This window comes from Pholis gunnellus, assembly GCF_910591455.1.
Source record: "Pholis gunnellus genome assembly, chromosome: 14".
In the NCBI taxonomy this organism is placed as follows: domain Eukaryota; kingdom Metazoa; phylum Chordata; class Actinopteri; order Perciformes; family Pholidae; genus Pholis; species Pholis gunnellus.
In genome coordinates this window covers 16,725,621-16,738,279 of record NC_136541.1, presented here as the reverse complement: position 1 = coordinate 16,738,279, position 12,659 = coordinate 16,725,621, and the positions used below count along the sequence as shown (strand labels likewise).

The 12,659-nt window shown below is 45.4% G+C and overlaps 1 protein-coding gene across 2 annotated transcripts in view; it reads right to left on the bottom strand.

The window, feature by feature from the left end:
* arhgap21b (Rho GTPase activating protein 21b) overlaps positions 1 to 12,659 on the bottom strand; it is a 33,151-nt gene that overhangs the window by 3,840 nt on the left and 16,652 nt on the right. For both annotated transcript variants that reach the window (XM_079173144.1, XM_079173145.1), the window contains exons 8-22: positions 9,472 to 11,047; positions 6,781 to 6,927; positions 6,359 to 6,461; positions 6,197 to 6,242; positions 5,436 to 5,561; positions 5,031 to 5,333; positions 4,153 to 4,214; positions 3,896 to 4,041; positions 3,657 to 3,799; positions 3,231 to 3,389; positions 3,029 to 3,107; positions 2,864 to 2,937; positions 2,666 to 2,755; positions 2,342 to 2,509; positions 1,877 to 1,982 (exon numbers count right to left, since the gene is read on the bottom strand). In XM_079173144.1, coding sequence (XP_079029270.1) covers positions 1,877 to 1,982; positions 2,342 to 2,509; positions 2,666 to 2,755; positions 2,864 to 2,937; positions 3,029 to 3,107; positions 3,231 to 3,389; positions 3,657 to 3,799; positions 3,896 to 4,041; positions 4,153 to 4,214; positions 5,031 to 5,333; positions 5,436 to 5,561; positions 6,197 to 6,242; positions 6,359 to 6,461; positions 6,781 to 6,927; positions 9,472 to 11,047 — 3,328 coding nt within the window. The remainder of the gene's footprint in view (positions 1 to 1,876; positions 1,983 to 2,341; positions 2,510 to 2,665; positions 2,756 to 2,863; positions 2,938 to 3,028; positions 3,108 to 3,230; positions 3,390 to 3,656; positions 3,800 to 3,895; positions 4,042 to 4,152; positions 4,215 to 5,030; positions 5,334 to 5,435; positions 5,562 to 6,196; positions 6,243 to 6,358; positions 6,462 to 6,780; positions 6,928 to 9,471; positions 11,048 to 12,659) is intronic.

Genomic DNA, 12,659 nt, shown 5'->3' with positions numbered 1-12,659 from the left:
AGCGATGAGTTTGCTCTGACGTAAGGGGCCTGAGCTGAACAGATCAGTGAGTGTGTGTCGTGGTCGATACAGATGGCACAGGCAAGCCTTGGTATAGCGGAGAGATTGTTCTTACTCCGAGCTACATTAACTCCCAGCGGTGCCCGTTAACATGTAACCTGGCAGTCTTCTCAACAACATAAAAAGGCAAATCAAAAAAGAGTTCACAAAACTTTGTCTCCCTTTGCAAAAGGAGGAAACACGCAAACCGCAGCTGACAAGGATAAGCAGACTACTAGCGCTTTTTTTTTTTTTTTCGGCCAAATGGTTACAGGAACGGAACGGTTCAAATTGTGCGTGTTCGGCGTGCAGCGCAGGGTTAGCAGAGGAGACCGTGTGTGGGGGACATGTTAGTGATTGATGCCGGTGTTGTGCTTTTGTGTAGCAGTAGGAGACGAGGAGGTATGTGGCAATATCTGTCCGTGGTTGCATGGAGACAAAGATTTTGAAATAAGGACATCACAGACAACAAATCAAAACGAAAAGACACAAGAGGAAGCACCTGGAACAAAATAATAAAAAAAACAACTACCTGTCGTGGCAAATACCACTACATCTACATGCTTGGTGACCCGACCACTGCCATATGACTGCATGTGTGCCTCTGCATCAACAAGTCACTACATCTCTGTTGTGTGTGCGTGTGTGTGTGTGTGTGTGTGTGGGGGGGGGTTTGTTTGAGTGTAAACACATGTGTGCTGGGGAACATCCAGCTCAGTCCCACCACTACGACCCCACCCTCAGACATCATGACAGAGTATGCCACATGACCGGGAGAGAACCTGAGGTTGACCGTACCATGCTACTTGTCCTTGCGATCAGCTTTAGAGACAACAAGAGACAGCAGAAGGGCTTTCAGAGAAAGTACAGCAGCATCGCTCTGTATCCCCTCAAGTTAGGGTATTGGTTTAATATATGAGACGTGCACACCACAGGAAAAATGACAAACATCGACTTCTCTTTCTTTCTTTTTTATCTTTTTTCCTCCTTTCGCCCCAATTTTAAAAGAGCTGCGGGTTTCTGCAGACTAGGCAGCTACACTGGGCACAACACTCGTCCTTCTTCCTACAGTCCCAGCTGTCCATCACTGACATAACAGAGTCCATCAGTGACATCATCGAGTGATAGACGCCGCCCACTTGGCCTGTGTCAAGATTGGGTTATGTGTGAGTGCTGGACAGGAATAAGGGAGAGAAACAACACACTACACACAGAAGGGCAAAGGTCAGAAGGGTTAAAACTTCCATCGTTTCTTTTTTTTGTTTGTTAGGATTTTCTTTGGGAAAGAACATGCCGGGATTTGTGTGAGAGACGAGGAGGAGGGGAAGAAAAGAACTGAAAGAAAAGGAGTCGTCGTCTCAACACAGGTAAAGCACAGGGAGAAAAAAAAAGGACTCGAGCGAGAGGAAATAAAGAGTAAAGCAAAGAAATGAACAAAAACAAAAAAATCTCTTTGGGCAAAAAAAACCGTCAACAGCAAAACAATTAAAAAACAAATGAATAAAATAGACTCAACGTACTGTAAGGTATTTAAAAACGTTTCCCAAATGATTAAAACACAAAGTGTAATAATTAAGAAAATGAATGAAACATAAATAAAACTTGGAAGACTTATTTTTGCTCAAAGCATTCAAAATGATGGACAATAGGCATGACGTTCATTGTTTAAACACACTCTTAACATTTAAATCTTAGAATGGATCTACTGCACAGATATTGTAAAACTTGAATCTACTGGAACAATATCAATGAAATACATTATTGCTGCCACGATGGGATCTTTGCTGCGGTGATGCTGTAGCGCGCTGCTCCTAAGAGGTAACGCTCTCGGGCTTACCTGAGACTTCGCCCGGTGAAGCTGTGGTCCGCCCGATGTTGGAGAGCAGGTGGTCGATATTGGGCACAGGCTGAGACTGCACTGTGCTTTCCTGCTCAGCTGTGGTCTGCGGCCGCACATGGAGGGAGTGACACAGTTTGAACAAGAATAGAAGAGAAAGCAGAGAGATGATTAGAGACTGACCACAACACACAAGTAGGAGAAAAAAAGACACGAGTTGCGTTTTATCCAAAGCTGTATTAGATGATTGACTGAAAAGGTGAATTGATTGTATTGACCCTGTTCTGGTCTCCACCAACATAGTCGTTTGAGCCATTTCTCATACAAGATGTTGATTGGTGCAACTTTAAACACCCCTATGTATAAAATAAACAGCATAAAAGTAAAAGTTATCAATGGTAAGAATTGTTTATCCCTGATAAACCAATAACAAACGAAGAAGAAGAAGAAAGAATGTCCACATACAACGGGGTCTTCATCCCCGTCGTCGGTGAAGAACCAGTCGTATTGCTGGATCAGGTTCTCCACTATCTTGCACTGGTCTGGCATGTGGTTGACCATGTTGGCCATGTTGTCCTCAGAGGTTCGGACCAGCGTAGGACCGAACACGATCGCCAGGTTACGAGGCTCCATCTAAGCGGATGAGGTTGGGACAAATCAGGTTTAATGAAATAATCCTCAACGGCGCAGTGGATGTAGGAAGGATCGGAGGAGGGGAGGGGGAGGGGGAGGGGGGGAGGGGGGTTACCTAATGAAATTAACACTGACACATCCTGTTCACTGCCGTACCTTGTTTTTTTCACAGTTGTCAGAAACCTTCTTGAGGTGAGCACAAAGGAATTTCAGAGTTTCAAAGTGATGATCAGGTAATTCTTGTGTCTGCAAGAATTGACAAAAAGAAAAAAAGGGTCAGAGTTTGGGGATTAATCGTATGCTCAATTTAATGATATTCAAATGAACGCTTCTCATATTAGGTATTTCACTCACCAGCCTCTTGAGCTCCTTTAATCTCTCCACCGACTCTTCTGTTCTGTTGGCTTCAATAAAATCACCGTACTTTTCTGTGAACAGAGCAGGAAAACCTTCACTTAGAATTGCAAAAGGAAGAATTACACAGATAATCCAGTGTGTAAGTCTTTGGTCATGACTCACCGTTTGTAAACAGCGGATCTGGAAGTTTTCGGAAGAAGGACTTAAGTAAACTACTGATGACATTGAGGTCCCGCCATTTCTGCAGACAAGCGAACGATAGGGAGAGTGTTACATTAAAAGCTTACGGCGCAGATCTGTCGCTGCTAAAAGATAAAGTAAAGGAGGCGCACTGTACTGTGCAACCCGACTGTCAGTCACTCACGTCGTCCTCGACGTCGATGTCAGTCATGCCTTTGCTGTTGAGCTCCTCCTGCATGCTGGAGATGGAGGCGTTGTTCCCCGGCACGCGGTAGATTCCTGTGTACTCCAGGCCTCTCTCCTCCACCACCTTACAGCACACCTCCACGATCAGAGGAACAAACTGCACAACACGTGACAGGAAGACGTTAGAATTACGTTGAATCTGAACATTGAACAAAAACCTACAAACTGTTTGCATGCCGTTTTGTGCCGTACACATCAGTGTCTACAACAGCCAGCAAGTGTGCTACCCTCGCAAGAATGACTTGGTTGACGGCGTTGGTGCAACATAAATATTTCATATGTGTGGATTCAACCTGCTTTATATAAAATATTTAACTGAAGAAGCAGTTCCTCTCAAAACACATGAAGAGCGATTGAGACTCACCCTGTTGGTTTGTGCGGGTGGACAGTCATCGAGCCGCACCCCGAACGTGACCCCGGCTGGAGTCTTTTTTTCAAAGGGCTTCCTCATGATCCCCGCAATGCCAATTTTCCAAGCAGCTCTGTCCCGCGGTGGGCTGGAGTCATCTGACGGGGCAAACGCAAATATATGCAAAATAAATTAAGAGCATCTGAGATGAGACATGCCCTCTGAGCACACTAAATAGAGCGATGTGTCTTTACCTCTCAGCGCCCTCCTGTCCTCTCCTGTTTTGGGCGAATGAGGGCTGTGGGTCTTGCCTTCTGTTTTACCTCCCAGGAAGGCTTGTTTGATACTGAGGGACTGGCGGGAACTTTTGGGGGACGGTTCAGACCTGCTGCTGGGCGTGCTGATCCAGACAAATGGCACAAAAACACACAAATATTAACAGTCGGTCGGACTGTTGTGTGTTCGGAGTACTGTGGCTGAGCCCCAGGGGGCAATGTGGAGTCCTGAATACCTCATCATGTTGTATTCCTTGATCTTTCGACTGATCAGGTCCTGACTTGTTACAGCAGCATTCTGTAATGACAGCAGAAATAAAGTCACGAAGAAAGTTCAAACTTGAAAAAAATAAATAAGTGAAATGCCGGTTAATTTACATTTATAATATGAGTGAACAATTGTTAATCACTTGATGTTGCTTATAAATCCAACTAAATCATTTCCATAGCGGGCCTTCTGGATGACTGACATGCATATTTTCTGCAATACAGACTTAATGTTTTGATCTGTGGTCAAAAGGGTCTAAAGCTGATAATAGGGGCAGTTAACAAGTATCACAATATGTACACTTAATTCTCCCTACTTTTCCCAAAAACATTTCCAACCCTGCCTCATCATGTGCTGCCAGATCTCAATCTCAGTTCTTGCCAGGAGGCATCAGTTAACGAGGTCTTGCTGAAAGGCAGCTAACGGATTGGCTCGGTCTGACATTTCCCACACACGCCCCTGGAAGTGCCACCTGCGCTTTTTTTTGTTCTACCCAGGTCAAACGAGTTTCCAATGACACCTTATTTATCTTTTGTTAGGCGTTATAATAAAAGCTTTAATCCTCTCCATCTCACATCATTGTATTTTATTCAGGGGCAGACTTTGGTTCGCTTTGTTGTGTGGGTTTCTTTCAAAACTATAATGAAGTCTGGTTGCATGCTTTTTCCTGTTACAGTCAACAACCAGTGCTATGCTCTGCCCTGATGAGATTTCACTGGGTGGATTGACGATGTCCCTGTCATGTTGGAACTTTAGGCCTTCTGACATCATTTTAGCTGGAAGTGAGATCATCGTTTGGTAATAACCTTGATTTGGCTACACAGTATGAGTCATGCTCAAACACACCTCTTCATCCGGGTTACTGTTTTCCTGAATGACTCTGATCCAACACAGCATGTCTTCCCTCCCTTCTGCCTGGAACAAATACTCGCAATAGTCTGAGGTGGTGAGTCGCAGCACATTCTTGCGTCTCGTGTCGCTATAGGAGATGTCAATCAGACAGGCCTTGATGCTGATGCGCAGTGGATCCTCGTCAGACGGCGTCGAAGCGTGAGACAGTGCATCCTTCCTGTCTTTGTAGAGGGTTAGAGTGTGACCTTGTAAAACAGCGTACATCGGTTTCCAAGATCTCATTCCTCCACCAACACGCTACAGAGATGATGAGACAAGAGAGACAGAAAGGGAGAAATACTTAGACATCCAAACATTAGTGATATATTGTTAAATGAAGGCAGGAGTGTACAGGCATACCTTATTTTTATCTGTACTGAGTTGCCTAAAATTGAGCAACCCTTCTTTGGAAGAATCGGCAAAGACGTCTGAAGAAGAATCCCTTCGAGATCCGGAATCACCAGAAGATTTATGTCCATCCAGAGTCTGCAAATGGGAATTCATGACATTTTTATTTCTGGGCATTATTACCGAAGAGTAAAGTGTGACAGATACCACGGGGGGAAAGGGAGAGAGGGAGATGTCATGAAACGGGATCGCTAGGCAAATCAAACTGGTGACGTCACAGTTACATGATCACTGGGACAGAGAAATATCTAAAACATGTGTGTCTCTCAAAACACTTCCCAAGGAAGCCAGTGAGGGGAAATTGAGAAAGCATGTCTGACAATAACCAACAATAATTAAAAAAAGAGCTAAATGTGTTAACCTACAAGCTCCATATTTGAACTTATTTTACAGTAAGATTTGTCCACATGTATATTTGCTAAAAGGTTGATTTGGCATTGGAATAGCAATCCGATTGTCCAGTCTGTTACAGTATTTACTTCCTCAGTTATGGGCATAACAAAACTGGATCCCACTTCTCTTGCGGTTTCTGTTCTCTTTGTGGAAAAGTACAGCCTTACTTAAATGCGATTTATCTTTGGTGCCATCACAGATGGATTTCTATTCACACACTTGTTTATATATTGGTATCTGGTTATTCTAGACAAAAGTCAAACGTTGTGTAACAACATAGGAAAGTCTTGCATGTTGTAAGTAACCCTATAGTTGCTCACCTTCCTCAGGCCCCTGAGACTGGGCATATTCTTACTGGAAGATCTCCTGAAGAAGATAACAAAGAAATGCAGATTTCAAGTCAGAGACCAGGTCAGACGGATCTGTGACCCAACACAAATGAGAATAAATGAAGCATTAACCGAATCCTGGTATGCGCTCACCGTCTTCCCTCCTCCTGGTAGTTATCCAGACCCTCGTCGCAGGATTTGGACCGCTCTGTTTTGCTGGTTGCATCAGACTCCAGCAAAGCACTTCTCAGGGACTCTATACAGGGAAATTATGATATTTGTCATTTATAACCCCAGTTATAAGTTATATATATTATATTCATAACAAAAATATGTTTTAAGTGCGTAAATAAATTACTTTAAAGAGCAACTTAACACTACACCCAAAATGTCAAAAGCTAAAGCGATTAATCGAATGAAAGAAATTCAATAAATGACAATTTAGATCTTTTTGAATTTCATTTAGACAATTTTCGTGATAAAAAAATAAAACAACCTAAAATCGGAGTCATTTGTTCTGTAAAGCCAAGCCTTGACCGACATATCCATCACCCAACCGACCCGATGCCGTTTACCTTGGTCATGTGACAGCTGACGGCGAATGGGAGGGCACGGTGAGCCCGGACTGGAGGGACCCGTAGCTATGGATGGTGCAACAGATATCACAGCTGAGGGTGGAATAGGAGCGGCGTTCCGGTCCACACTGGGGCTGATTGGCTCATCTAAGACAATGAAATACAGCTTGTGTCACATATTTAACTGGATATACAGTATTTCTGCTCTATATTTCCACATTATGTCTATGACTGAAAGAACGCAGGATCGCGGACTATGCATCGTGCATATCAAAGACAACTTTGTTAGCGATCATCTGTGGGGGGTTTAGGAAACATTTAAAACAGTCCTTCTGCGACTCCCATGGCTTCCGTGCCACACCACAGCTGAGAGTCGGAACAGATCATCTTCTGACATGTTTCTTGAGGGACAGGGAAGATCCTAACACTTGAGTACTACCGCCCACTCCTGGCACTTCTAGCCTGAAACCGCTCAGAGAACAAAGCTGCTCTCTGCAGCCGAGGGGCTTTTGGAGCTAAATTTAAAAGCAACTGTCCTAGTTCCAGCCTGTACCCAACTTTGCAACGGGGCAAAGGGAAAAAGGATGTCACCATCTCCCCAACTAGGTCTGCTTGGCTACCATAAGGTCCTGCTTATTATTTAGTAACTTCAAAGTCTCCTCTCTCCAAAACGTAAGATGACCAATCTCTTTTACTACACTCTATAGAACTTCTGAATATGCGGCACGAATGCAGCAATAAAGAACAGAACTCAGGTTTATTAGCAACCAAGCTGTTTGTCATCACGAAGAGTCTTCCTCCAAAAGACTCTCACGCGCAGCTACTAAACTAGGTGTCAAAAACTGTGTCCAACATTTTACTGCATAGCTATCAAATTAATTCAAAGGAAGGTAGTAACGACCAAATTCCAGTTACACTGCAAAATAGAGTGGAAGATACCTGGCATTACCACCTATAGAAGAAGTTAAAAGATATATGAACTGCCTGTAGATTAGCTAAAACAAAAAAAGGTGGATTTGGCAATTGGACTAAATTGCCCCTCATGACTGAGGCCTGGACCAGTGGCCTTTCAAACAGGCCATTGATGGAGGCCCAGCAGCTTACACAATATGGGCTCTGTTCTCCCGGGCTGGGGCACCAGTCCCAGAACGGTGGTGTTGCGGCATCATCACTGTCACTGCCTGCTTTGTCTGCACCTGCACCTGGCCGGCCGACATTACATGAACCACTAAAAGGGACTGCGGAGACACTGTTGGTACGCCAAACAGTGTTTGTGTAGTGACCTCACAGATTACTCTGTACTGTGGGTTACTTATCATTTACAATCCCTCCAGCCGACCCCCTCTACCTAACTCAATGGTGTGGACAAAACATTAAGAAACAACTCTTAGTTTTACAGGTTTCGCAGTAGGAATTTTTAAGTATTTGGCACCAAATGCTAGATGTATTTTTCACTGCACTGCTTCTAAAGACCTTAATTTAACTGTAACTCAGAAACCAACTTGTCGCTGCCTGTGACCTAGTTCATCCATACAGTAAACCTGAAAAGTACATCACGTTTCCTTGATGTCCTTGCAAAAGGAAAAAAGTAGATCAGCTATCAGAGACAGTTTACTTAAGTTAAAACCACCATCGAGAGATACGCTGACTGCAGTCTTTCTATTTTTGTTTCTTTTTCACTATCAGGAACAGGTCATTTCTCTGAAGCAGCAGCCTAATCATACAGAAGTTACACTAAGACCTCAAAACAAACCGCCACAATGAACAGTGAATAACAGCATGTCCACGCTCACAGAGTCCTCACTTTTCCATTTTACTAAACAATGTGTGATCAAAGAAACACAGGAAGACAGACAGACATCCAAACAAACATAAAACATATAATATATATGGAGACAGACTATATATATATATATCTGAAAATAAAATATTGTATACATTTTCAATCTGACATGAGATTTCAAAAAGGTCCTCCATCTGCACTCAGTCTTGCCACAATCAATAAACTATATTCTCATCAAGGAAAACCACTAAACATGCTAATAAATCCTACAGATTATTCTTTCCCATTGCTGAAACAATTACTAACATTTCTCTAAAACAAGACTGAATACGAGGAACATCTCGACAGTAAAGTAGATTTAGAAATGTGTTTGGTGCCATTTCCAAAAGCTGACACAAAGCAGCAAAAAGCAAAACATTCTCCTAAAAAAAAAGTGAAAGCTTCCTTTCAAAACTCTGACGACCACTATTCAATCACCAGGAAATGCATTATGGGACTACTGAACCACAATGCAATCCATCCTCAAGAGAGAAAACAATATATTAAGGAGGAGAAATTCAATATATTCCAAAAGGCTTAAACCATCCCTCACTCTGCCCCAGTTAAGCCAAATATACCACAAAACCTCACTGAACGCCACAAAACCTGATTAATATCTTCCCAGGAAGATGAGTTTTTCTGTGAACATCTTCCCGGCACTGTCTCTACACACACCACTAACACTCTGAATCAGATTAACAATGAAACTATAGCTGTCTGCAGGCTCCACAGTCAGTTTTCCATCATCTACGGTGGAAGCCCTTTTAACTACACGATCGGCGCTGCCGGTCGGCCTCACGTTACTACTGCCTGCTGCCGTTGCCACGGCAACTTTGGGCGGCAAGGCTCACAGCTGACGATTCTCTTACCGATGAACGGGATGGAGTCCAGAGACTCGTCCAGGTTGCTGGAGCAGGATGTGTGGCATTGTTCCCCAAGGCGGCGTATGCGTATCTCTCGACGCGCGTCGTTGGGAAGCCAGCACGCCGCCACATCCGCCGTGGAATCCGGTCCGTCGTCGTTTACGGCCAGGATGTAGGAGTGGTGCCGCAAAGGGCTGGGGGTCTTTCCAGGGAGGACTTTCTCCCTTAGAATGACGCCGCTCTCCGCGGGGCTTCGCCCATTGACCTGACTCTGGGAGTCTGGATGGGGGGGTTTGAGGATGCTAGGCCTCTGAGGCTTGTGTTTTGGGGTGGAGCATGAAGAAGACCTGTGCTCTACCAATGTTGCGTCTCTACCTGCCTCAATAGCCTGCATGATTTCAGCCCGGATCCTGCTCTGGCCTTGTTGGATACTGTGGGCTGCATGTTTTCCTTTGACTGCAACTCTTTGGTCAATAAGAGAATGTTCCGCACTTGTGCTCTTTACGTAGTGCGAGTGTCTGTCCAAGAGCATGGGCGAGGAGCGGGTCTGAAGAGAATCTGGTCCTTTAGAGTAAAGAGAAGGGTTGGGTGCCCCCCTCATGCCACCGCTGTATCCAGCGGAAGGTCTGTGGAGCATGGCGTGTCTGGGGACAGACTGTCTGCTGGGCCTCATACCTTGGTCTGCCCTTCCATACCCTCCTCTCCTCTCATTGGGCCGAGCCAGCTCTGCAGGGTCAACATAGTCTGTGGAGTGTGCCCGCGCTTTGTGCATCAGGCCATCTTGCGACACGCTTCGAGGCGGCCAGTTCCTGGCCTGGCCCATTCTCTCTGCACCGCTCAACCGGTCCTGCGAAGCACTGCGTGGGGCAATCTGAAAGTGGGGTGGAGGTCCTTGGTATGACCTTTCATGGGAGGTACTCCTCCGTCGTATCCCCTTAGGGCCCCAGTCTCCCCGGGGAATGTGATAAGTAGCGCCAAAGGTGGTCTGATTGGATGCTCGCAAATTGTCCAGTCTCTCCTGAATAGTCCGACTGGCGTGGGAATGGATTCCTTTGTTGTCAATGTACTCCCTGTACGTTTGGTAAGTGCGCCAATCAATGTTTTGATTGTTGCCTGGGTAGTGAGGTGCCTGACCTCCATATGGGACCATTCCTGGACCACTGGGATAGACATCGGCCTTTCGAGGGTGAGGATACTGGGCCAGTGACCCAGGCCTTCCTCTGACAAAGACAGGGTCCATGTAATCTATCCTATGTGATGGACCCATGCGCCCCATTTGGGCTGAGTCAGGAGGAACCACCACGGTCCGCACGCTGTCGTTGCGCATGCACACTGCCATCTGGCTTTTTGGATATGATTGAGCAGGCGGCGGGGACGGGGGCACTGTGATCTCCTTGCGGTACCCATGATCAGGAGGTGATGTTGGCCCACGGCAGACCTGCCCTGCCGCGTCTGTCGCCTGGGCCATGCCCGTAGGCTTACAGTCTACTCTGGGGTAGCATACCGGGGGTGGCTCAGGAATGTGACAGGCGTTTCCACTGTAGCTGCTGCGGCAACGGAGGTAGGCATCCTGGGAGTAGGCCTAGAGAGAGAGCAACATAGCAGTGTTACAATAGATACAATACAAGCTGCATTGGCAAGTGTGTGTAACATTCAACAGTGTGCTACTAGATGCTTACAGAGAAGTCAAGCGTGATATTACAATTGCAACTGGATGCACGAGTGTGGGCAGTGCATGTTGCAGAGCGAGCGGAGGCGTTAGCAGTTCAGAGGTGTCAGTGGTCTTCATCTGCTCCTTATTTAGACTTCTCATGGTAATGTTCATTGTTGCAGATGATAGTACTCCATATAAGCCAATGAAGAGACTATTTCTCTCCAAAAGAGAGATGGTACTTCAAGCAATATTTGGAATGTTGTTTATTTGTACTACATTCAATAGTTAGCCTTCATTGTGACATTTTCAGCAACGGTTGCATAACAATCAATACACGTAGGATAAGGCAATGGAGGAGCTAAAACTGAACACATTTGAACAAACGTAACAACACGACAATGTACAGTAAAGAAACGACATAGATGATGACAGGTAACCAGTGTCTTAATTTTCCCACCTCAGACTGATGGACTGTAACCTCAGACAGACAGGTCGCCCATCCCTCATAGAAAAGTGCTATATTTAGCCTGCATGGTTATCATCCACGGGTTTGGTAGCCGACACTATTTCACTACAAGTACTACTAAAATCATTCTCATTAAATACACATTTAAGCTAAAGCGTTCTACAGGCGTGTTAGCCTCACTACGTCTCTCTGCTACTCCTAACACACTGTTCACACAACAAGCAAAAAGACGTGTAAAAAGGTACGAGGACTTTGACCCTGCTACCTGGTGTCAAATTACAATCTTACATAAAGCTACGTTTGTGCCACAGCAAATCAGTGCCAGGCTTTTTGTCCCTCCCTTTTTAAGCAGGAGTGTGCAAGAGAGTTCAGAGGTCGCTGGCCTTTATCACACTAATGGCATCTGGCATGCAGGACGAAGACGGGGCGAGGCTTCGCCGAGATGCCAGCTGGATGCCAACTCGAGTACTCAATCTAACAGGTACCGCAGGCACAGTGCATCAGCCATTTCTTCAGTCTACACGTTTGAGTCACCAACACAGAGCCGACAGTCAACCACACGGCAACACTAAGAATGAATTACAATAATGTAAAACCTGAAGACCACATCGTGCAATGACAGCGCTGACATGCATGACATATGCAAAATGAGACAGCAAAGCACATCATGTCAACATCAAACGGGTGTCCAGTCTGCTGCTTGCTTACCAGATCAGTGGCTTCCAGAGAAAAAGGCTGCCGTTACAGCATGTGAAAACGAGAGTGTCAAGAAATCAGGGGAGGTAGGGTGGAAGAGAAGAAGATGCCGGCAGAGCAAAATGCACACACTATTAAAAAAACCAGCCACAGCCATGACTGTGCTTGACATGCTAAAAATATACGAGAGCTGCAGCAGCAACACAGGGGGACGAAGAAGCCGAGGCTGCCACGCTACGACCTGCCTGTGCCAGTCTGTCCTGGGTGAGGCGGCAGCACCAAAAGCTTGCCTCTCATGATGCTGTCAAGTCTCCATGGTTCTATCCACCTTCAGCCAGAATATTACGCTAACTGAACAAGGTGCCTCCAGTCTATGTC